Raw genomic sequence first — 25,746 nt, 5'->3', positions numbered from 1 at the left:
CACATTGGGCTATTTTAGAAGGAATTATGTCAGTGGGGATCAAACCCAAGCCCCCATGCATGTCAGACAAATCCTCTACAACTGAGTTACACATTTAGCCCTGTTGTCTGCCACAGAAACTAAGAACAGTTTATATATTCTTTGAACATAGAAATAGACACGTGCACGTATATGCCCACAGTGCCTGAGGAATCAATTTCATTTCATTACTAACTTAAAGTCATTTGCTGGCCAAGTTCCTGTACATGTAGTTTCATTAACAGGCCCAGGGCTTCTTAAGGAGCAGAGGAGGAGCCTCAGTAGATGGATAAACTGAACTGTGGTGGTTGATCACATCCCCGCCTGGGAATTGCTTTATTTCTACTGCCTCCAGTTTCTACTGGGTATCTAAGTCCCGTCCTCATGTCTCATAGCCTGGCTCTACAACTATATACCTATGATCTCCACCTTGACCTTGCCTCCCTAACTTATCCCAGGAGATGCCACTGCTATGCCACAGTTTACCCAAAGAAGTGCTGTGGTGTGTTCACTGCTGGGCTGTGGTTTACCAAGTGTTTCCCATAGAGATGGAGAGGCTAGCAGGTGGGCCTGTTTGGGGCTGGGCTCAGGGAGGCACTGGGACAAAAATCCTAGAGCCTTGACTTCTTTGTTGTTGCACAGAGGCCAGTATTGTGGGTCCACAGTGGTCTGTGAAGCTCAGGCCTCAAGACATGGGCTCTGAGGCCAACGGGGGTGGACATGAGGATCCTAGTGTTGGCTGTATGGTTGCAGCCTGGGCCCTACTGAGGCTTTGGTTATGTCAGCTTGGTCTGCTCTCTTACAGCTACCCCAGCATGTGGGTCAGTCAACTGATGGTTTTCTTTCCACAGAGGAAAAGGAACCAGAGACTGGTGCAGACAGTACCTCTCCTAAGGAGAGTCAGTCTGTCCTGATTGCAAACAGAGACGGAAGTGAAGTGTCAGATGAAGAAGAAGCTTCATTCCGCAGTGAGAAGGAGCCGGGAACTGCAGAAGATACACCAAGGCTGGCAGCTGGGACCAGACAGCAAGACTTAATATTTGATGTGGGCGTGCTGACTGCCCCACAGGAGCCTGTACATCCAGAAGAGGGTGTTGATCTCTTGGGGCTGCACTCTGAGGGGGATTCAGGGCCTGCTGCCCCCCTGCAGGCTTGTGGGGTCCCATCCAGCAATGCTGACCTGTTGAGCTGCTTTCTTGTACCGTCTGAGGCTGCTCAAATGGGACCTCCTGGTGACCTGCTTGGTGGTGAGGCTCCTCAGCTGCTAGCAAGCCCAGTTTCTCTTCTGGGGGTGCAGAGCACCCTACAAGGAAAGGTCCCTGACAATGGTATGCGTTTCATTTATGCAGAGAATTGCTTCATAGTAATGAACATGGCTTAACCATTCCTGTCATCCTGTTACACTGACACCGGGAGGGAGGGAAGTACCTTCTGGAGAAGTTGCTTGTGGCTGCGCCAGCTCCTGGGCTCAGCTCATAAGCCAGGGCTACCACCTCTGGCTTTAGGGACAGTGCTAAGCCATGGGACATTAGGAGGGCCATGTATCCCTGGGCTGCTGGGTGGTTTGAGTTCATATTGCTGAGGAAAGTGGAGACCTGAGAGCAGGGCAGCAGGACTCCCAGGAAGCTGGTAAGGTATAATGCTTGTCCCTGCCCTGCCTCTGTCTCCTAGTGGACCCATTTGACCAGTTCCTGCTGCCATCCAACCTTGACACCCTGATCTTTGGAGAGTTTTTCAACTCTGACTCTACAGCTTCCTCAGCTGCCTTCCCATCCACCCACAGTGCCCCGCCCCCATCCTGCAGCACTAGCTTCCTGCACCTGGGTGAGTATGGCCTTAATGACATTATATAGAAGCCACAAGCTTATGCTTGGAAGGCCTAGGAGCTACTACTTCCTGCAGACCCTGGCGATAGAGCTCAAGGACGGAGCAGTGGGCGTAAGGGCCTTCTGTCTACTGCAGCTTTGGTGCACTGGGCCTAACTTGTACCTCTTGGTGACTTTCCCAGAGTCTAGGATTTCTCAAGGCCTAGCAGGACACATGGTGCTTTTTTCTCATCTCCTTAAGCTGTCATGTCAAACCTGGAAACCAGCTCCACTGCTGGTGGGCATTTCTCTGGCTCTGGGACTGTAGCTGTGACTAGTACAGCTGCTTCTGCCAGAAGCTTCTTGGAGTGAAAAGACCAAGAAATGGGAATGACTAGTTAAGAAGAGGCAGCAGCATGGCTAAAGGCTGGTATAGGCACATTGGAGCAGCAGCTGTGGCCCATTTAGGCAGAAGTTGCCATATTTGGAAGAGAAAGATTGGTTCTTTTTCCTAGCAGAGAGTACGTGGTCTGGGGTATGTTCTGGAGGACAGCTGACTGCCCTGAATGGCTTGTGGGTAGAAAATGCAACATATGGTTGTACCATGCTAGAGTGGGTTCCTGGCCAGCAGAGGACACAAGGACTAGCTCTAGACTACGGGGAGTCCCTGAATATGCCTGCGAGGCCCTTACCCGCCATGGGCCAAGCATGGTAGGTTTAGGAAAGGCAGAATGACTCTGAGTACCCTTTCAGAAAGCCAGCGTTTAAGTGTTGTCACGGCTGCCCTGTGAAGATGTTGCGTGCTGGCCTATTGGTCAGCTTTGTGGCTGTGAGCTACATACATTCTCAGGACCATCAGGAAAGAGGCCAGAGGAGAGCTCAGCCAGCTCTGACCACCAATCCTGTGAGTTCAGGGTATCAGCCACCTCTACTGCCTAGCCACAGTGGTCCTTGCCTGTGTGCTGGGCCAGCAGATTGCCTCCTGCTCATGCCTGGGGATAGGGAAGGTTCCCACGCATCGTGTGGAGTGAGTGAGAAGGCACATACACCAAACCCAAGCCCTGTCTTTTTTTTTTCCCCCTGGCTCCTTCCAGGAGATCTGCCAGCAGAGCCCAGCAAGGTGATTGCTTCATCCAGCCACCCAGATCTGCTAGGAGGATGGGATACTTGGGCTGAGACTTCTGTGCCTGGGCCAGCCTCCATTCCAGCACCGGAAGGTATGATCACTCACTGTTCGCTGGTCTCTCAAGATGGTACCAGCTGTGACCGTGGAGTCTCCCCTTGTCCTTTTGAGAAGAGGATGAGGCAGGGCTTGCTTACAGGCTCCCATACGTTCTAGCCAGCCTTACCATGTGGTGACTGCAAAGTTCTCTATTGTTTGCTCGGTGGGAGCACAGACACTCTGTAAGTAGGTGCTTCATCCTTTGGTGAGTGGCAGCAGTGTCTACTCCTCTTACTCTTTGTGCTGTTCCTTTTTCATGAAGGCAAATGTGTTTTGGCATGTAATTCCTTGCCTGTGTGTAACCAATATTTGTGAGCATCCATCTGACTTTTTTGTGTACCTGTAGTTTTATCTTGTTGGTACATTCTGATCTGACGCAGTCCTGTTAGCAAAATTTTTCACACACATCCCCTCCGCCCCCTTGAGTACTATTTTATCAGTTTATTTGCTCAGGAAGAGGAATTCCTATCTTTGGTTTCTTTTCAGAGTTGGATTATAAATTTCAAAATACTTTACTAAATTAATTTAGCAAGTAGTTTTTAAAGTTGCACGTTTATTTTAATGTGTTTATGAGCTGGCACATGTGTCCTGATGCATCTGTAGACGAGGACAGTCTGGGGCTCAAGCCTCTCCTGTCTTGTGAGTTATAGGCATCAAATACAGGTCATCAGGATTGGCAGCAAGTGCCTTTACCTGCTGAGCCGCCTGTTAGCCGCTACAGCTGCGTTCAGTTTGCATTTCTTCATTACAAGTGAGGTTGGAATTATTATTGTATGTGCTTTTGGTTGTAGAATTTACGTTTTTGTTCCATGCAGAATTATTTCATATTCTTTATTAAACCCTTTTCACATTAGGAATTCCTTTTTCTTTTTAAATTTTTAAAAATTAATTAAGTGATAATTGTTTACACTCCCTCCTCTCCATTTCTCTTCAGAACAGGGCAGGCCTCCCATGGGTATCAACCAGCCATGGCATATAAAGTTACAGTAAGACTAGGCACCTCCTCTTCTAGTAAAGCAAGACAGCCCATTTGGAGGAGAGGGTCCCAAAAGCAGCTCAGAGACAGCCCCTGCTTCCACTGTTAGGAGACCCACAAGAAGACCAAGCCACACAACTGTGTGCAGAGGGTCTAGATCAGTCCCATGCAGGCTCCCTGGGCAGTTCAGTCTCTATACGCCCCTGTGAGCCCAGGTTAGGTGACTCTGGGGTTTTCTTGTGGTTTCCTTGGCCCCTCTGGCTCCAACAATTCTTCCTCCCTCTCTTCCTTTAAGAGTCCCCAAGTCCTACCTAATGTTTGGCTATGGTGTCTGCACCTGCTGCCAGGTGAAGCCTCTCTGATGACTATTGGGCGAGGCACTAATCTATGAGTGTAGCAGGGTATCATTAGGAATCAGTTCATTGACCTTTCTTTAAAAATGCCAGTCATGCTTGGTTCTATCCCAGGTCTCAGCATCTGGGTCCTGGCCCTCTTGGTAATGTCAGTGCTGGGCTCCCTCCCAAGGCATGGGTGTCAAGCTGGACCAGTCACTAGTTGGCCACTCCCACAATTTCTGCACCACCTTTAACCCAGCACATTTTATAGTCAGGACAAATTGTAGGTTGTGGGTTTTGTGCCTTGGTGTCCCAGTCCTGCCACTGGAAGTTTTGCATAGTTAGAGAAAATGCCTAGTTCAGTTTCTGTATACCCATTGCTAGGAGTCTTAGCTAGGGTCACCATCATAGATTCCTGACTTGTTTGTTTGTTTGTTTGTTTGTCTGTTTGCTTGTTTTTCGAGACGGGGTTTCTCTGTTACAGAGAGTCCTGGCTGTCCTGGACTCTCATTATAGACCAGGCTGGCCTCGAACTCACAGAGATCCACCTGCCTCTGCCTCGCAAGTGCTGGTATTAATCCAGACAGTTTTCATTGCATTAGGTTTCTAGCTTGTCCCAGAGATGCCCACCCCGATTCCAGCTGTCTTCTCCCAGTGTTCCATCTTCCCCCACCTGACCCCTTCTGTTCCCATCCACATATCCCCATGCAGACACCACCACTACCACACCCCTCCCCTACCACACCCCTCCCCTACCACACCCCTCCCCTACCACACCCCCTCCCCTACCACACCCCTCCCCTACCACACCCCCTCCCCTACCACACCCCTCCCCTACCACACCCCCTCCCCTACCACACCCCTCCCCTACCACACCCCCTCCCCTACCACACCCCCTCCCCTACCTCACCCCCTCCCCTCCCACACCCCTCCCCTACCTCACCCCCTCCCCTACCACACCCCCTCCCCTACCACACCCCTCCCCTACCACACCCCTCCCCTACCACACCCCCTCCCCTACCTCACCCCCTCCCCTCCCACACCCCCTCCCCTACCTCACCCCTCCCCTACCACACCCCCTCCCCTACCACACCCCCTCCCCTACCTCACCCCTCCCCTACCACACCCCCTCCCCTACCTCACCCCCTCCCCTACCTCACCCCTCCCCTACCACACCCCCTCCCCTCCCACACCCCCTCCCCTACCTCACCCCTCCCCTACCACACCCCCTCCCCTACCACACCCCCTCCCCTACCTCACCCCTCCCCTACCACACCCCCTCCCCTCCCACACCCCCTCCCCTACCACACCCCCTCCCCTACCACACCCCCTCCCCTACCACACCCCCTCCCCTACCTCACCCCTCCCCTACCACACCCCCTCCCCTCCCACACCCCCTCCCCTACCACACCCCCTCCCCTACCACACCCCTCCCCTACCACACCCCCTCCCCTACCTCACCCCCTCCCCTCCCACACCCCCTCCCCTACCTCACCCCTCCCCTACCACACCCCCTCCCCTCCCACACCCCCTCCCCTACCACACCCCCTCCCCTACCACACCCCCTCCCCTCCCACACCCCCTCCCCTACCTCACCCCCTCCCCTACCACACCCCCTCCCCTACCACACCCCCTCCCCTACCTCACCCTCCCCTCCCTCACCCCGCATCCTCTAGCATGGTTATCCTTTACTTTATGACAAATATCCACTTATAAGTGAGTACGTACCATGTTTGTCTTTCTGGGTCTGGGTTACGTCACTCAGGATGATCTTTTCTAATTCCATCCATTTGCCTGCATATTCCCTGATGCATTGTTTTCCACAACTGGGAAATATTCCATTGTATAAATGTACCACTGTTTTTTTTTTTAAGATTTATTTATTTATTATGTATATAATGTTTGGCCTGCACATACACCGTCAGGCCAGAAGAGGGCACCAGATCTCATTATTGATGGTTGTGAGCCACCATGTGGTTGCCGGGAATTGAACTCAAGACTTCTAGAAGAGCAGTCAGTGCTCTTAACCTCTGAGCCATCTCTCCAGCCCAGTACCACATTTTTTAAATCCGTTCTTCGGTCTCGGGACATCTGGGTTGTTTCTTGTTCCTGGCTATTACAAATAAAGCTGCTATGAACTTACTGAGCAAGTCTCTTTGTGGTATGGTGAAGCATCCTTTGGGTATACGCCCAAGAGTGGTATAGCTGGGTCTTGAGGGAGATTCACTCCCAATTTTCTGAGAAGCCTCCATCCAGATTGATTTCCAAAGTGGTTGTACAAGTTTACACTCCCACTAGCAATGGAGGAGTGTTCCACATCCCCGCCAGCATGTGCTGTCACTTAATTTTTTTATCTTAGCCATTCCGATGGGTATAAGATGGAATCTCAGAGTTGTTTTGATTTGCATTTCTCTGATGACTAAAGACATTGAGCATTTCTTTAAGTGTTTCTCAGCCATTCGATAGTCCTGTTGAGAATTCTCTGTTTAGTTCTGAGCCCCATTTCTTAATTGGGTTATTTGCTTTGGTAGTGCTTAGTTTCTTGAGCTCTTTATATATTTTGGATATTAGTCCTTTGTCAGATGTAGGGTTGGTGAAGATCTTTTCCCAGTCTCAGTCGAAGAATGGATAAAGAAACTGTGGTACATTTACACTATGGAATACTACTCAGCTATTAAAAACGAGGAAATCCTGAAATTTGCAGGCAAATGGATGGAACTAGAAATGATCATCCTGAGTGATCTAGAAAGATACACATGGTATATACTCACTTATAACTGGACACTAGCCCAACAGAGATGTCCCCTGAAAGTCTTCACTTAGCAGGAGATTGAGATAGATACTGGGACTTCCTATTGGGACTGCAGGGACAGTGAGGAAATAGAGGGATCCAGAGGGTCCTAGGAACCTACAAGAAGACCATTAAGACTGGCAGATCAGATCTGGACCCAGGTTGCAGGGGAGGGGGGCTTTCTGCTCAAACTACTGTACCAACCAAGAACAATGCATGCAGTAAATCTAGACCCTCTATCCAGATCTAACCAATGGACAGCACATTCTCCACAGTTGTGTGGAGAGCAGGGACTGACTTCTGACATGAACTCTGGTGCCCCCTATTTGACCACGTCCCCTTGGTAGGGAGACCTAATTGCACTCAGAGGAAGAGTAAGCAGGCTACCAGAATGAGGCCTGATAGACTGTGATCATATGGCAGGGAGGAAGTCCCCTTCTGTCACAGACCTCTAGGGGAGGGAGAATAGGGTAAAAGAGAGAGGGAGGGGGAATGGGAAGATACAAGGGAGGGTATAACAATTTAGATGTAATCTGAATAAATTACTTAAATAGAAAAAAAAGAAAAAGAAATTTTAAAAATTTTACATGAGATGATCATGTGGGTTGTTTTCTCTGTTTATATGGCGAAATACATTGACAGATTTTCTTATGTTGAATCTTCTGGGCGTCTCTAGGATGAAACCTAATTGATCACAGTAGATGATCTTTTAGATGCATTCTTGGATTCAGTTTACAAGTATTTTATTGTGTTTTTGCATCAGTGTTCATGTGGAAAATTGGTCTATAATTCTCTTTCTTTGTTGAGTCTTTGTGTGATTTGGTTGTCAGGGTGACTAGAGCCTCATAAAATGAATTTGGCAGTGTTTCTTCTGTTTCTATTTTGTGGAATAATTTGAAGAGTATTGATATCCATTCATCTTTGAAAACCTGATAGACTTCTGTGCAAAAACCATCTGGTCCTGGGCTTTCTTTGCTTGGGAGATTTTTTAACAACTGCTTCTGTTTCCTTAGGGACTATTTAAGTTGCTTATCTGGTCTTGATTTAAGTTTAGTAAGTGGAATCTCTCCAGAAAATGTCCATTTCCTGGGTTTTCTTGGTGCCTGTTGTTCCCCTTTTCCTTTCTGACGTGATGATTTGGATATTCTCTCTTGGCCTTTTAGTTAGTGTCGGTAAGGGTTTGTCTGTCTGTTGGTTTTTCTCAAAGAATCAAGTCTTTGTTTAATTGGTTCTCTGATTGTTCTCTTTGTTGTTCAGTTCCCCTGAGTTTGTAGCTTCCTGTTTCTGTTGGCCGTCTGATAAGATACAGAGGGTTATCTCAGATTTCTTGTACGTGTTGACGCTTGATTTGTGACCAACTATATGGTCCGTTTTGGAGAATGTAGACTGTGATTTAAGCCTTAGTAATGTTTCCTTTACAAATGCAGGTTCCCTCACATTTGGGACAAAAATGTTCAGGATTGAGGTGTCATCTTGTGAATTTTAAGTGTCCTTTCCCATCTCTTAATTAATTTTGGTTTGAAGTCTGTTTTGTTAGAAATTAGAATGGCTACACTAGCTTGTTTCTTAGGTTCATTGGCTTTTAAAAATCTTTTGCTAACCCTTTGAATGTCTATCTTTGATGTTGACGTGTGTTTTTCATATGCAACAGAAGAATCAATCCTGTTTTCACATCCATTCTGTCAGTCTGTTTTTTTTATTGGAGAATTGAGTCCATTGACATTGAGAGAGATCAGTGACCAATGGCTGTTAATTCCTGGTGATGGTGGCGGTGGTGTCATGAATGTATGTGTGTGAGGACACAGGCGTGTGTCTATGTCTTTGATTTTGCTGGTGTGAGATTATTTCCTGTACTTTGTTTTTTCTTGGTCTACCTGCATATAACACCTGCAGGCCAGAAGAGGGCACCAGATCTTACTGTAGATGGCTGTGACCCACCATGTAGGTGCTGGGAATTGAACCTTTGGAAGAGCAAGTGCTCTTCACCTCTGAGTCATCTCTCCAGACCAGTTTCCTGTGTTTTCATGTGTGTAGTTAACCTCCTTGGGTTGGAGTTTTCCTTCCATTACCTTCTGTAGGAATGGATTTGTGGGTAAATATTGTTTAAATTTGACTTTGTCATAGAATATCTTGCTTTCTCCCATCTATGATGACTGAAAGTTTTGCTGAGTATAGTAGGCTGGGTAGGCATCTGTGGTCTCTTAGAGTCTGCAAGACATCTCACCAGGCTTTTAATGTCTCTGTTAAGAAATTGGGTGTATGGCCGGGCGTGGTGGCGCACGCCTTTAATCCCAGCACTCGGGAGGCAGAGGCAGAGGCAGGCAGATCGCTGTGAGTTCGAGGCCAGCCTGGTCTACAAAGTGAGTCCAGGATGGCCAAGGCTACACAGAGAAACCCTGTCTCAAAAAACAAAAAAAAAAACAAAAAAAAAAAAAAAGAAAAAAGAAATTGGGTGTAATTTTAATAGGACTGCCTTTATATGTTACTTGTCCTTTTTTTCTTGCAGCTTTTAATAGTCTTTCTTTGTTCTATATATTTAGTATTTTGATGATTATGTTGTCAGGGAGACCTCCTTTTCTGGTTTAATCTATTTGGTATTCTGTAAGCTTCTTGTGCATTTATAGGCATCTCTTTCTTTAGGTTAGGAAATTTTTCTTCTATGATTTTGTTAACAACATCTTCTGGGCCTTTGTTTGTTTGTTTTGTTTTTTCAAGAGAGGGTTTCTCAGTATAATAGAGCCCTGGCTGTCCTGGATTTGCTTTGTAGGCCAGGCTGGCCTCTGCCTCTAGGGAACAGTGTGGGTGCTGGAGCCAGCCGCTCGGCCTGGTGTTCTGTGTGTTCTTCTCACTGTCTTAAAGAATTACCAGACTTTGAGTGGGGCCTCTGGTATTTAAAGGGAGGATCAGGGAAACTGTGTTTATTCTGTGTAAGTCTAATGGCCTTTATCCTTTCTCCAGGCACCCTCTTGTCTTCTGCAGGTCACCCAGCCCCTCCGGGACCCCAGCCCAGCCTGACCAAGTCTCAGCGCCTAGACCCGTTTGCTGATCTCAGTGATCTCAGCTCTAGCCTCCAAGGTAATGAGGGGCCAATCCTATGTGCCAAGAAGCTCATTTTCACTCTTTGTGGTACCCCAAGAGCTTGTGTCTGTTTCCTTTGTGAACGCCCATTGACTAAAAGACTGAAAGTGGGAGTTGTTAGAACCAATGTTGATGCATGGCCCTTGTGCCCATGCGGCAAGCACACCAGCTAACTCCAGGGTTATAGTGCGTCCTGGAAATAGGAACAGCCTCGGAGTTGGTGAGGCTCTGCTGAGTACTGGGTGTTGGCACCAGCATGCTCTTGGTTAAGCGTCAGCCATGGAGTCAAATGCCACTCCTGCAGTGTCCATGCCTGTCTTGGGGCTGGCTCACATTTTGTGCCTCCTGTCTTCACAAGCTCAGCTGCCCAGACATCGTCTCAGGTTTGTCTTCTAAGGTGAATCTCCCTTGGGCTCCTCAGCGCCTCCTCTTCATAGCGTCTAAGAAGTGAAGTACATTAAGCTATAGATGGGGCGTGTATTGTCAAGATGCTTGTTGCAGGAGACTTGCTTGCTCTAGCTCTCAGGTAGTAGTGATGTCACTCACTAAAACATGGATGGCTCGAGCTAGAGAGTGCTAGACAGCGCAGGTCACAGCTATAGCACCACACTGGGCACCTGACATCATCACCTCTGCTTTCCTGGCCCTGTGACTCTTGGTGTCCGGTACTGGTGCCCTGGGTGGGACCTTGTCCAGCCTTCTCCTCCTTTCTGACTTCACTGTGCTTAGGTTGAATGGAGAGTTCTTCTCTTTCATAGTGTTAACTTCCTTTATGCTTTTTCTTTTTTTCTTAATGGCCTCTGTTTATTTCATACTTACTGTATTTCTGGGATCTTTAGGGGATTTTGCCTGGTATATTTTTCTTTCCTGTCCTTATGTGGCCTTAGGTTGATAGGTCTGAATATAGGGTGGGGCTGCAGGCATCTCCTTAGAAAAAAGTATTTGCCTTCTGAGAGGTAAGGGAGTCTATCTGGTCCTGGACAGACCTATCCTTCAGCTCCTTTACACCCTAGGAAAACAGCAGTCCTAAAGGAAGCCAGACTAAAAAGTCAGCAAGCCCAAGTCACAAATGAAAATGGCAGCATATACTTGCTGTCACAAGGGCTGCTTGGCTATCCTAGGCCATACTTGGTAGCACAGAGTGCATGTTCCCCCAACAGGACAAAATAATTGAAACCACAGTGTACTCTAGCCATCAGAAAACCAGTGATGGTAAGAATACAAAGGAAAATACTGCTTTAAATGGCACATGTATCAGGAGGGAGGCCCAGGAAATAGTAGTGCACTGGACTGAGTGAAATACCTTACATCATGGAGGCACCCAGTACTTAGAGCTAAAGAGTGTTAGGCAGTGTAGGTCACATGCTTTAAAAAAGATGAACTAGCCGGGCTTTACTCATAGCACTTGGGAGGCAGGGGCATGTGGATCTCTGAGTTCAAGACCAGCTTGGTCTACAGAGTGAGTTCCAGAATAGCCAGGGATACACAGAGAAACCTTTTTTTTTTTTTTTTTGAGAGAAAGAAGAGGAAAGGCAAGAAGGAAGGAAAAGATGGGCTGTGTCATCAATAAATGACACCTCAGGGAGTTTGAAAGTGAAGAGCAAAATCTATAGCAAACAGGAAGAAGGAAAAATGTTTTTAATCAATTAAACAGGGATGGGGAATGTATATCACTTAGCAGAATGCATATGGCGGGTATACAAGGCCTTGGGCTTAAACTCCAGCACCAAATCAGATGTAGTGGTACACTTTTCGTTCCAGCACTTGCAAATAGAGGCAGGCAGGCAGATCAGAGAAGTTAAGCGTTGTCTTTGGTTTACATAAATGAGTGGAAGCCAGCCTGGATTACTGAGATTCTTCAACAACAAATCAATGAAACAAAAATGTTGTTATTGGTAAACAGACTTAGCGAGACTGACCAAAACTGAACTATAGCACAGTTCATCAGTGTCCAGAATGGACAGGATCTATCGCGAGCCTCTGGAAAGTGTCCAAGTGCTGGGAAGCCGACAGCAGCAAGATATGCAAATATCCCACAAGCAGCCATTACCGAACTCCAGCATGAAGCAGGGTGCTTGGATGATTTTTGTCACCATGAAGAATGAAGTCAAAATAAATTCCTTAGAAAACAAAAATTCCCAGGCTCCAATAAGTTCATTGGAAATTTTACCAAATGTTTTATGACCTGTTCCACATAGTCTCTTAGAGAGCTTACAAGAGAAGAAACTGACTTTCCAAAGAACAAGTGCCAAACCAGACAGTTCAGGAGGGAAAGCCTCAAGCCAGTCCTCTCAAGAGCAGACATAGACCCTCAGAATATTAGGGTACAGAAGTTTTCAAAGGATAAAAAGGCAACAACTACCAAGTGGAGTGTATTCAAAGAGCACTAGGTTAATTACCTTTCCAGACTCAATGAGTAGCATCTACTGTGTTTACCAGCCAAAGAGCAATGGCATGATCTTACCAGTGCTGCTGAAGGGTGATTGTTAAAACCCAGTAACAAACGATGATGGTGTCTTCAGTACAGGAACGGAACCCTCTCAGATGGGACAAAATGATAAGGACTTGTAAACCCAGGAGCAAGGCAGGTGTTCCCGTACTTTCCACCCACTGGGAGACCCACCTGCCGACTTGAAGCAAGGAAAAGAAGTGAAAAATACATATGATCAGATCAGAGAAAATCTACAAGGCTTGGAACTATAAAGTCACAGACCTAAGACCAGCAAACGGTAGTCTGTTGCAGTTAGGTTTACTAGGAACAGCTCAAGAAGATCCAAAATTAAAAACAGTACTGTGTATAGTTGATTTTTGCAAAAGAGCTTTCAGACGAGCCAGGGGAAGAGGCTTAAGCTGTAATCCCAGCACTCAGGAAAGAAGGATCAGAGTTGAGACCTTGGCTACATGAGACCCTGTCTCAAAATAGTAACAAAAGAGCTTTTAACTAATATAAGGAGACATATAGTGCCAGTCTAGTGGAACTACAACACAAGCATGGCAGTTGAGATTGACAGAGAAACACCAAGTGTATGTAGGTCACAAGATTGGGCCAACAAAGGTGCCCTTTGCTTTGTGTTGGTGGATCTGTAGGTCTAATGTTCTTTCTACCATAGTCCAACAGAGATCTTTGTATACCAGCCAAGTTCATTGTCACATTTATCTGGGAGGCAGGTAGACCAGAAGGACTGGGGCTTCTTGTAATTGAAAGTAATAGAGAAGCTCCGCCCTGACTTTGAGGTCACTCTCTGGCCACAGAAATCAAGACTGTGGTGTTAGCAAAAGGCCAGGCATCGATGATAAATGGACTGGCAGAGAGGAGCCAGCTGTACACCCAAATGGGGAAGACAGGTGTGAAAGCTCTAACAGTGGCACTAGAGCCACTTGATTTGCACAGGCAAGAAAAGGAGTTTCGGCTATGCACTGAACCTCCCAGCTCATTGCAGGTGGAGTGTCAGGCAGAGCAGCTCCACCAGCAGAAGAAAGCATAGATCTCAAACCTTCAGCTATGGAAAGACCAAGCAAAATGTGGAAAGAGGACATTTTCAAAAACAGTTTGACAAAGGACTCTATTCTAAAACATGTAACTGTAGTGAAAAAGCCAAAGGTAATCCAGGGGGGAAGTGCTCAGGGGAAGGTCCCATCAGCAGTAACTCTGGCGTGCCAACAAGTGCAAGAGACCACCAAGGGTCATGGAAACTAGGTTTTTGTTTGGTTTGATTTGGTTTTTCAAGACAGGGTTTGTCTGTGTAGCTCTGGCTGTCCTGGATCTTACTCTGTAGACCAGGCTGGCCTTGAACTCTCAAAGATCTACCTGTCTCTGCTTCCCAAGTGCTGGGATTAAAGGCGTGTGCCACCCACACCCCTACCCCCAGCTTAGGTTTCTTATATATACACATAATTACAGGAATGTGAAATTATCTAGCCACTCGTGGTCTGTTTCCTACAAAAGTAAACATGCAAACACCATAGAACCCTAGTATTTATCCCAGAGAAATGAGCTTATATTTCTAAAAAAAATCCACAAGTAACTATTCAAACAAAAGTGCAGAGAAGAACTGTTTGTAATAGCTAAGGGAATAAACTCTAAATAAATGTTCTTCTGTGGATGAAGGTTAAGTAAACAGCAGTCCCTTTCATACTGTGAAATATTCCTTGGCAATAAAATGGCAGCAGGAGTTTGAATCAGCTGATCACATCACATTTACAGTCAGAAAGCAGAGAAAGATGAATGCATGCATGCTAATAAACTTCTCCATTCCATACAGTCCAGGATCCCCTGCCCCAGGAATGATCTCTCCCGCAGTTAAGATGGGTCTTCCCACATCAACTAATACCTATAAGATAATCCCCACCCTTAATCCCTGCACTTGGGAGGTAGAGGCAGGTAGTTCTGCAACAGCCAGGAAAAATCAACCGTACATTTAAGGAGCTTTGTCAGACAGAATTCACACAAGACAGCACCCTAGACCATCCAACACATGGGGTTACCACGCCCCTGTAAATGCATGTGTGGTGTCCTGGCATCTAACCTTGATCGAGAAAGTGCATAAGCAACACACTTGTATGTCCCTGGTTACTCGGGACCCTGGTACTTGTTAGGTAGAATAGGTCAACTCAGTGACAGCAGTTGGTTTTGTGAGCACATGTCGCAGCAACACAGCATTCTCAGCCCTAGATGAAGCAGCTCACCATTTGGCGAAGTGGCTTACAAGTGTCTTATGTTGTCTCCCCAGGCCTGCCTGCTGGGCTTCCTGCAGGGGGCTTTGCTGGCACATCAGCCCCTGCTCCCAAAAGCTCCTGGCAGGCAAATCGTCCCACAGCCACTGGGACGTCATGGACCTCCCAGGCCAAACCAGCTCCCAGGGCCTCTGAACAAATAAGGTCTCACTTCAGCGTGATTGGGGCCCGAGAAGAGAGGGGTGTCCGTGTGCCCAGCTTTGGTAAGTCCTGTGTACGCATGCCCCTCGTCCCTCCCCTCAGAGCCAGCCAACACAGCTGTATTTATGTTGCTTACTGAGGCTACCCCATGAAAGCAGATTTGGATTTGTATGCTGGCGTCTTCAGGGGTCTCTGCAGGCCTTGTGCCTCTCCTCCCAATTCTCAGTGGCCTTTAACAGATGGTACTCAGCCATGTTTTTCTTCTTTCCTGTCCAGGTATCAGAAAAGATAACACCCGGGGAGCAAGGTAGAAGCAGGGCAGAGTGTCTATAAAAAGTGTGCTTTTTTTTCCCAGCCCAAAAGCCGAAAGTCTCAGAGAATGATTTTGAAGATCTGCTGCCTAATCAAGGTTTCTCCAAGTCTGACAAGAAGGGGCCAAAGACCATGGCGGAGATGCGGAAACAGGACCTTGCCAGGGACACAGACCCATTCAAATTAAAGGTAGGGACCCCAGGGCCCAGGCAACACTGTGAAGGCCAATGTCTCCAGCCAGAGACTGGGACCTGGCACCTGGAGGCCCCTGGGGTAGGGCAGAACCAGGCCCTCCATGAAGCCATCTCCTGGGCAACCTGATACTACACTTAGCGTTTACATCTCACAGTGCTGCTCGTGAGCACTGGGCATCAGTGAGGGAAACAGGTGCCAGACAGAGCTTCTGGTACTCTGCACATACTTGACCTTGGCCTTGAGCTGGCAAGAGGACATAGCTCGGACTTACACCCATCAAAACCATGGTTTCATCTGACGATTGAAGACAGCAGTTTGTTTGGGTTTTGGTCCTGACCTGGGGCCCTCACTGTGGAGTAAGAAGGAGTCAGCATAGCACAAATGGTCAGAATGTTCCACTGTAGATCTGAAGCACATCCACTTCTGTAGGTTCATGGAGTGGGCAGTTCTTTAGGGCACATTGTATCCATTCTCTAAAGAGCTACCTGAGAGCGCTGGAGTGATGGCTCAGGGGTTAAGACCAGTAGCTGCTCTTCTAGTAGACCCAGGTTCAATTCCCAGCACCACATGGCAGCTCACAGCCGTCTGTACCTCCTGTTCCAGGGGATCTGACACCCTTACATAGACATACATGTGGTCAAAACACCAATGTACATAAAAATAAATTTTTTTAAAAAACTGCCTGAAAGGTTACCAGGGACCCAGTTGTCCACTTTGAACCCTGTGCCTGGATCTGGAGGCTATATTGCGAGATTAGGGACTTATATCTGCCTGAAAAGGGTCTCAGTTCCGACCATTGTACCTTCTATCCACTAGTTGCTATAGGTTGAGGTTGACCCACCTGGTCCGTATGGTCTGAGGTGGGCCAGTGCTGGAACTGAGAGGGCTGGTTAGGGATCTTCTGGGAGCTAGGAAGTAGGTGGGAAGGGGAGTGGACCGCGGCTGTCCTGTTCTCCTACAGGGATAAATAAAGAGGTATCAAACCATGTTCTTGAGTGCCCCAACAGAAGCTTGCTCCAGGCCTGTGGGTGGTCTTTCCCATGAGGACCAGAAGCACTGAAAAGATGCACCCACCCTCTCCAGCATCTGAGCATCCTCAGTTCTTCCTGTACCACTTCCCTTGATTTCCCCACCCGACCCTCCACACAGTCGGAGGGAGGCCTCCTAAATATAGCTCCTTCCTGAGCTTCTGTGTGCACTGGTGTCTGTAGCTTTTGGACTGGATTGAAGGCAAGGAGAGGAACATCCGTGCGCTGCTGTCCACGCTGCACACAGTCTTGTGGGACGGGGAGAGCCGCTGGGCACCTGTGAGCATGGCTGACCTGGTGACTCCAGAGCAGGTGAAGAAGCAGTACCGCCGCGCAGTGCTGGTAGTGCATCCTGATAAGGTAAGTGTGGTGGGGCAGTTCCCAGGACCCTGTGCTTGTGGATGGGTTGTCTCTGCCTGTACCTATCGGGGCCTTCTGCCTTCTGGCTGTATCACATGGGAGGAGCTGGTAGAAAGGTGGGCTGAGTAGTCAAGCTGGCTCTTGCCCCATTTCCCACAGGCCACAGGGCAGCCATATGAACAGTATGCCAAGATGATCTTCATGGAACTGAACGATGCATGGTCTGAGTTTGAGAACCAGGGCTCAAGGCCTCTCTTCTGAGGCCTGTGATGGCTGTGGCTGCAAGAGCTGCTCATGAAGCCTGAATGCTGCTGGCCTAACTGAGGCACAGATGGGACCATAGCAGGTGTGGCAGGTGACATGGCCCCAGGGCCTGGACCATCTACTCCCAGCCATCCCTGCATTCATCATGGACAAACACCATTCCATGGCTGGGAGAGAAAGCATTCCTCAGATCTGATATTTGTTGTTTTGTTTTTCTTTTTCTTGTCCCAGAGGAAAAGTGTTGATTTATACTCCTCCCATCGCTGTCACGGTTTGTGATTTACTTGGTGTCTGGTGGCCGTCACCTCTTGGATGGCACATGTCTCTGGCACTGCTCTCATGTCACTTCTTCAAATACGGGGTGCATTTACACCCTGCTCTGATCAGTTTGCCAATCATCTGTACATAATTAAACTATTTTCCGATGGCTGGTGCAGTCTCTGGCTTGTAAAGCACTTCTTACCTGGTACCTGGTAATCTGTTCTTCAGTTTTTTACCCATGATGGATTGTAGATCTTGAAGATGACCTAGAAATAGCTGCAAAGAGCACTGGCCAGCACTGATACCATCTTCACTGAGCACTTTGCTGAAGGAAAGTTCTGGAAACAAATCAGAAGGGATCCTAGTCCACAGCATTGGGTCTCTCCCAGAACCTGGAATCGTATACTGCCTTCAGAAATGCTTCATCTTAGCTCATAACTAGAGTTCTTGGAGGGGTGTCAGGACACTTCCGCCTGCCAGGGCCGCAGAGTTGGGTCATGTTACTCAGACACTTGCTGTACTGGCTGGATCTCATTCAGCCTCTAAGGACTCTGGTGAAACCTCAAGCCAGTGGCCCAGGCCTAAAAATCACTGACAGAAGAAATACTGAGGTAAGTGTGAACACATTGTTAGGCCATCATCACTGTGTAGGCAAGACACAGCCATGGAGCAGGTGGCTTGATGTTGCCTGTTGGACTGACCATCCTTGGTCAGTCAGAGAACAGTTTAGAGTAAGGCACACGGCTTCAGAGCAATCCAGAAAGCCGGCAGACAACTGTGACTGCAATACTACTGTCAGAGACTCAATAAGAGGAGGCAGCAAGACGCCTAGACCCTAGGATGTGGGTCTAAAGCCCATACGTATGTATTGATTAGGACAACACTGACCTAACTAGGATGTCCTAGATTTAGCCTAATGTCAAAATCAGGCACTTTCCTGGTACCAGGGTCTGGTTGTAAAGCACTCTGATGATCTGTTCTGTTTGTAACTCTGGGGAACTGCAGGGAGAACCAACCAGGTTCACTTGGGAATTCATGGCAGAGACATCTCACCAAGGCCATAGTCATGTCAAATTGGATCCATACAAATGCAGAGCTCAGATCCCCTTCTGCCTTCAAGACAGGTTCCTCTGCCCCGATGGAATGTCCTGGATCTGAGGAGAATTAGGGCAAGAACTTTGCAGTATTTTTCAGGGAATTCAGAACATAATTTCTTCAACTGCCTCCATCACAGGTGTATAGGCTTTACCCTAGAGCTTTTGGGCTGCAGCCCATGGGTGGTGACTTGACTTCAGCTAGACATGACTAATTCATCTTTCTCTGGCGTTCTGTAAGGAGCATCTGCCTACAGGGGCCCAAGGAATTATCTTATTGGCAGACTAATTGCCACTTCCCTTTGTGACCTCTTTATCCAGCATGTAAATCATTAGATCCATGTGATGCCAGCTGAAATCCAGAGAGACATGCAAGTCCTGTAGGGCATGGTAGCCTTGGATAATGATAGAGGTGTGTGTAAGAGAACTCTTCTGTGAGAGTCCCAGTGGCTTTTCCTCAGGTACAGTTGTCTTGGGTACCTTTGGCCTGAACCCTCAGATCCACTAGCTGCTGAACCTGCTGGTTGCTCTTGACTTGCAGAGATGAAGGTTTGCATTTGGCTGGGCTAACAAAGCAAGAAAAGACAAGAGGTGTTAAGGTGGCTGCCAGTTAGTGCAGGCAGTGGGGCCTATTCCACGTCAGGATTGAGGCCTGAAACGGGGCCATTTCCTGCCTGTCTGGTGACCAGGAACTGCATCGTTTGGTACAGGAGGCCAGCAGATCATACCTCACTGAACTAGGACTGGAAAGCAGACCTCATGAATAAACATGGATGTTGAAGTGCATGTGCGCTATGGGAGTTATCCTTTGTCCCCATGAGCTGTTCCATCTTAGGTCTGTCATAGCAGTTCATTCAGTTTATGGGTCTGCTGCAGAGGAAGACCCAGGGCCAGATGCGATGTCCTAGTAGAATAGAGTTGGGAATCCCAGGCCCCATCACCAGAGTGCATGCCAAGTGGGCCCAGCTCCAGACTTGGGAAGCTAGGAGTTTGCCATTGCTGCCCACAGCACCATGACGGCCTCGGTTCCATTTCCACATTAATTGGAGACCAAAGCCCCAGTTCAGCAGACCCCAGCCTCCCTCCTTGCTACTCACCCTAGCCCAATACAGACCCAGAGTGAGCTGGGGAGGGGGGACACCCTGCCCCATAGGTGATGGTTGACACCAACTACCACACCTTTAAATTAGGACTGAAAGCTGCAAGTCCCATTCTGTCACTCCATTGTTTAATGACTCCCATTTGCTATATGTTGCTACTATTTTTAGTGTTCAGCTCTTTAAAAAAAAAAAAAATGAGCAGCCTGAATAGGTGCAGAGATTTTTCACATCAAAACTGCTCAGGATTCCCAGCTCAGGCCTGATGGGGATCAAGAAGGCACTGTGGAGCTCCTTGAGCATGTTGGGGAATATCCAGACAGGGGCCCAAGTATTCTATGCTATCCCAGCCAGGGTTGGTGAGCGCACGTCAGTGGGATCCAATGGGTAGTCAACAGCTTCTAATGCTGGGGGAAAGGTGGCCTCTAGGGGTCCTTGGAACTATGAAGAGGTCAGGCTAGTGTTGGGAACCTTGCTAGTTCCCCGTTCACATGGGTTGTGCCAGGTCTGTATCCATCTGCCTTTCTGCTGCCTCCCGCCTCCTGTCTCCAGCTTCCATTCTGCCAATGCAATGTGGAGTTCTCCCAGGCCTTCCTTCCTTACCCCAGGCCTAATGTCGGACCCGAAATCCTCCCTACAGTTTATTGGCTCTAACACCTACCCGGGGCCAGGCTTGGCCTCACTCTTGGAAGTCTTCATTTAGTGCATGAACCACAGTTGTAACTCAGGGGCAGTAAGTTACCTGCCCAGATTCCCAAAGGTTTTGCAGAAGCGTGGTCATTGCAGAATGAGGAAGGGAACAGGGAGAAAAAAAATACACACACACACACACACACACACACACACACACACACATATATATATATATATATATATATATATATATATATATATATATATCTCCTGACTGCAAAACAAGGAAGTTCCACCCAGGAAAACTGCAGCTCATACATGAGTTTTGAAAGCACCTACATGTGAAGAAAAGTACACAGATGACACAACCCCAGACCACGTGTTCTTGGGATACTCCTGAATGGTAGAACCTCCTGATTGCCAGCCAAGGCGTGCCTTTGCTTTCTAAGTAGACAGGCCTGTCTAGCGAGGCCTTAGCACATGGCCAGCATTCCACATTACTCTGCAAACACCCTCACAAGTAATAATCTCCCATGTGTTGAGGGGACTGCTTTTAGGGGACCTAGGATGCAGGAGTGTGCCCGTGTTTGCGACTGGCCTCCAGGCAAGAAGGATGAACAGAGAGCCCACCTAAAAAGTAGATGGGTAGCTGTGCCTGGTGGGAAGGCCTCTGGCTGGCCTGGAGTGCAGGGTCAGCACGAGCCCAAGGGTGGGATAGGGTTTTCCAGCTTATCTGCTGATTTGTGGACAAAGGCTGATGCAGGTTGGCCCCACAGAGCCCCAGCAGCCTCCTACATGGTGCCACGGCCTCCTTGGGATTGGTACATCTCACACCTCACACTAATGCACATCCCAGCGGAGACCATGGCTCTAGTACTAGCACTGAAGGGAGCCAAGCTCAGGCATATTGGCCAGTAGCTAGGGCTAGGTCCTGAAGTACAAATGCTTTGTCACCTCCTTCAACAATACTTAAGGGTCAGGACCCAGAGGCAGGAATGGGCTGGTACACCATGAGAACTCTGGGTAAGGGCTGGAAAGGTGGCTCAGTGGTTAAGAGCACTGTCTGCTCTTCCAAAGGACCCAGTTCAATTCCCAGCACCTACGTGGCAGCTCGCAACTGTCTGTAACTCCAAGATCTGACACCCTCACACCAATGCACATAAATTTAAAAGGTTAAATAAAAATATTTTAAAAAAAGAACTCTGAGTCAGCAGGTGTGGCCACCATGGGAACTCTGGGTAAGCAGGTGTGGCCAAATCAAACCAAGCCGACCTCAGTATGAACAATGTTAACAAAACCAGAAAGTAGCAGGGTGTGGTGATTCACTCCTGTAATCCCAACACTCAGGAGGCTGAGGCAATAGAATCTACATAAAAATGATGGCCAGCCTGGGCCTTGTGGTGAGTTCCAGGTCATCCTTGGCAAAAAATAAATAAATTTTTAAAATAGAATAAAACAAACATTTCACAATGATCAGGAAACAGCCTATTCCAAAATGTATACAAAATGCTCCAAATTTTGAAATATATGAAACAAAACTAATAAAAACTTGAAAGAAAACATAAATCCACAATTATAACTGGTTCCTTCAATAATACTCTTTCAGTAATTGATGGATAAATACACAGAAAATTAGTAAGACCAGACTAACAAACTCTACCTAATATATGTATAGAATATTCCAAGACTGAAGAACACACATTCATTTTCAAACAGGAAACAGAACAACTGACAAATCTCAACAAGTCAGAAAACTGCAGCAATAAAAAGTACATTTGTTTGCTGACCATAGCATAATTAAATTAGAATTCAGATGGAGAAAAAAATATGTTTCTCAACTCAAGATACTTGGAATCAAGTAAGAAGTTCTAAAATAACCCATGTAACAAAGAATAAATCACAAAGGAAACTTAATTTTTAAATAAAATGAAAGCAACGTATCAGTGTGTCAAAATTTGGGAGTCAGCATACACAGAAAAAAATCATATCTTTAGCTACTTATATTTTTTAAAAAGAAAAACGAATCTGTGTGGTGGTGCATACCTTAATCCCAGCACTTGGGAGCCAGAGGCAGGAGAATCTCTGTGAGTTCAAAGCAAGTTCCAGGACAGCCAGGGCTAACAGGGAAGCCCTGTGTAAAAAAAGAAAGATGAAAAGTCTGGGCATGGTGGCGCACGCCTTTAATCCCAGCACTCCAGAGGCAGAGGCGGGCGGATCGCTGTGAGTTCGAGGCCAGCCTGGTCTACAAAGTAAGTCCAGGACAGCCAAGGCTACACAGAGAGACCCTGTCTCGAAAAAAAAAGAAAGAAAGAAAGAAAGATGACCAAAATCCAAAAGTAAACCAAACCGAAGCAAATTGGAGGAATGAAATACTAAAGACAAATGTCTAAATCAATTAAAAAATAACACTACAGGAGAAAGTGAGATGGCTTGGTGGGTAGAGGCGCATGCTGCACAAGCTAAACAGTCTGAGTTTGAGTCCTAGAACCAATATAAAAGTGGAAAGAGAAACTAACTCCACAAAGCTGTTGTCTGACCACATAAGTACTGTGGTATGCTCATGCCCTCTCCTACATTAAAGATAAATAGAAAATACACAATAGTAGGCTGGGCAGTAGTGATGCATGCCTTTACTTCCAGCACTCGGGAGGCAGAGGCAGACAGATCTCTGTGAGTTCGAGGCCAACCTGGTCTACAAAGTGAGTCCAGGACAGCCAAGGCTACACAGAGAAGCCCTGTCTTGAAAAACAATAGTAGAAATTTAAAGTTCAAATTTTGAAGAGGTCAGTAAAGGTGGTAGATAGCTATAGATTGCTCAAAGTTCAAAGGAGAAAATATGAATTGCCAGTACTAAAAATGAAAGATTTATGAAATAGAAAAGGGAGCTAATCACAGCAGAGCCACTAAATACTAGAAACACTAAAACACAACATGCTATAGACAACTGAGTAACTTTATGCTAAATGAAATCCATACCTTAGATTAGATGAACACACTCTTATTAAAGACCTAAATTATCAAAAACAGATGTATGTCAGTTTGGAGGAATGCCTTGAGTGGATGTAGCAGTTGTCAATAAAGCGCTGATAGGCCGTCAGCTGGGCAGAAGGACAGGAAGTGGAAGGCGGAGCTTCCGAGAGGGGGTTGGAAGAGCCAGTAGCTGGACAGTTGACTGTTGGAAAAGAAGCCTCCCCAGGACTCATCATATTGGCAAGGTATTGGTGTATATGTAGGTTTTGAGGCCATAGGCTTAGAGTAGTTTAGATTCTGCCCAGCATAGTGGTTGCAGCTTTAAAATACAATATACTCTCACTGTGTTATTTGCGCTCTTGGCCATACTGATAAATTATTTGCAACATGTCAGGCCTGCTATTCTAGCCACTCAGAAGACCGAGATAGAAGGACTAAATTATCTTTAAAAAAAATAATAATAAAATAAAATTTAAGGCCTACCTGGGCTACAAAGTGAGCTGAAGGCTAGTGTAGGGATCGAAGCAAACTCAAAGCCAGCCTGAGCAACTAAGATCCTGTCTCAGAAAATAAAGAAAAAACTGCAAATGTCATTCAGTGGGAGAGTGCCTAGCATGCGCGAAGTCCTCAAATGTCATTCAGCGGGAGAGTGCCTAGCATGCGCGAAGTCCTCAAATGTCATTCAGCGGGAGAGTGCCTAGCATGCGCGAAGTCCTCCAATGTCATTCAGCGGGAGAGTGCCTAGCATGCGCGAAGTCCTCCAATGTCATTCAGCGGGAGAGTGCCTAGCATGCGCGAAGTCCTCAAATGTCATTCAGCGGGAGAGTGCCTAGCATGCGCGAAGTCCTCAAATGTCATTCAGTGGGAGAGTGCCTAGCATGCGCGAAGTCCTCAAATGTCATTCAGCGGGAGAGTGCCTAGCATGCGCGAAGTCCTCAAATGTCATTCAGCGGGAGAGTGCCTAGCATGCACAAAGTCCTATGTTCGATCCCTCATCTGGGGTCAGGATGAGGAGGAAAGAACGGAGGTGAGATGAAGAAGGGAGAAAGAATGAGAATTTAAAAAAAGAATAAGTATGGGCAACATTACAGAAATTCAACTAGTAATTTGAATTATTCTTTTTTTTTTTCCAAGACAGGATTTCTCTGTGTAGCCTTGGCTGTCCTGGACTCACTTTGTAGACCAGGCTGGCCTCGAACTCACAAAGATCTACCTGCCTCTGCCTCCCAAGGGCACATGCCACCATGCTCAGCTGCCTTTACATCTTTTTTTTTTTTTAAGGCTACACCATGAGTCAAAACAAGCTAGCAAGCACAATAGGACAAGGAGTTCACTTAATCTTTATTCTAATGCAAGTAGTGACTGTGTCTTTTCCCCCGTTGTCTGTGTTCCAATCTTACAGTCTTTTACAATTGCCTAGTATTAAAAGAATTGGCACAAAGGAAAGGAAAGGAAAGGAAAGGAAGGGGCAGCCTTTCCATGCCACCAACTTCTGTAAATGTGGGGTTGGGGAATTTGCATAAACAGAAGTTTTACAGTGTGGAGATTTGTGAAATATTGGTCCTTGACAGGCCAACTACCTTTAACAGACTTTTTTCCCCACTCATGCATGTGCTGAAACAAGGAGACAGGACTTCTGGGCCCACAGAGGAGCCCTGCGGACCACTCGTCACCCACCATCCACTGGAGTCCAGCCAGCTCTGTCCCTCTCGAGATACCCTGCCTGAGTGGGCATAGCCCTCAGGCTGAAACACCCACCTCCTGGACTCTCCCCAGCTGTGTCCATCCAGGTTGTATTAGGCACTGTGGTGGTTTGAATAGGCTTGGCCCCCATAGACTCGTGTGTTTAAATGCTTGGCCATAGGGAGTGAGTGGCATTATTAAAAGGTGTGGCCTTGTTGGAGGAAGTTTGTCACTGTGGGGCAGGGCTGTGAGGTCTCCTGTGCCCAGTGTGACACACAGTCTCCTGCTACCTGTGGCTCAAGATGTAGGAGCTCTCAGCTCTTTCTCCAGCACCATGTCTGCCTGCACGCTGCCATGCTTCCCGCCATGATTATAATGGACCAAAACCCTGAAACAGTAAGCCAACCCCAACAAAATGTTTTCTTTTACAAGAGCTGCCATGGGCCCAGTGCTAGACACCGTGCCTTAAATCCCAGCATCCAGGAGGCAGAATCACGGGTGGATCGCTGTGAGTTTAAGCGTTGCCATGGTGGCTAGGTGGTGTTGACGCACGCCTTTAATCCCAGCACTTGGGAGGCAGAGGCAGGCGGATCGCTGTGAGTTCAAGGCCAGCCTGGTCTACAAAGTGAGTCCAGGACAGTCAAGGCCACACACAGAGAAACCCTGTCTTGAAAAACAAAACAAAAACAAAAACGGACAAAAAGAGTTGCCTTGGTTATGATGTCTCTTCACAGCAATAAAACCCTAAC

The 25,746-nt window shown here is 47.3% G+C and overlaps 1 protein-coding gene and 1 long non-coding RNA gene across 5 annotated transcripts in view; one reads left to right on the top strand and one right to left on the bottom strand.

Moving 5' to 3' along the window:
• Positions 1–17,695, top strand: part of GAK (cyclin G associated kinase) — a 62,591-nt gene extending 44,896 nt beyond the window's left edge. For all 4 annotated transcript variants that reach the window (XM_084759016.1, XM_084759015.1, XM_084759017.1 and 1 more), the window contains 8 exons: positions 870–1,346; positions 1,690–1,842; positions 2,918–3,040; positions 10,106–10,222; positions 14,956–15,162; positions 15,456–15,601; positions 16,819–16,995; positions 17,155–17,695. In XM_084759016.1, coding sequence (XP_084615142.1) covers positions 870–1,346; positions 1,690–1,842; positions 2,918–3,040; positions 10,106–10,222; positions 14,956–15,162; positions 15,456–15,601; positions 16,819–16,995; positions 17,155–17,256 — 1,502 coding nt within the window. In that variant the 3' untranslated portion in view covers positions 17,257–17,695. The remainder of the gene's footprint in view (positions 1–869; positions 1,347–1,689; positions 1,843–2,917; positions 3,041–10,105; positions 10,223–14,955; positions 15,163–15,455; positions 15,602–16,818; positions 16,996–17,154) is intronic.
• Positions 17,459–23,791, bottom strand: LOC311584575. Its single transcript, XR_014774945.1, has 2 exons — positions 23,321–23,791; positions 17,459–19,180 (listed from the first exon to the last, which is right to left on the bottom strand). It is a non-coding gene; the product is annotated as an uncharacterized lncRNA (long non-coding RNA).
• Between the last annotated feature and the right edge of the window lie 1,955 nt (positions 23,792–25,746).

This window comes from Acomys minous, assembly GCF_964271855.1.
Source record: "Acomys minous genome assembly, chromosome: 15".
Lineage (NCBI taxonomy): Eukaryota > Metazoa > Chordata > Mammalia > Rodentia > Muridae > Acomys > Acomys minous.
Note: the sequence above shows the minus strand (reverse complement) of the source record. Positions and strands in the feature narration are given on the sequence as shown.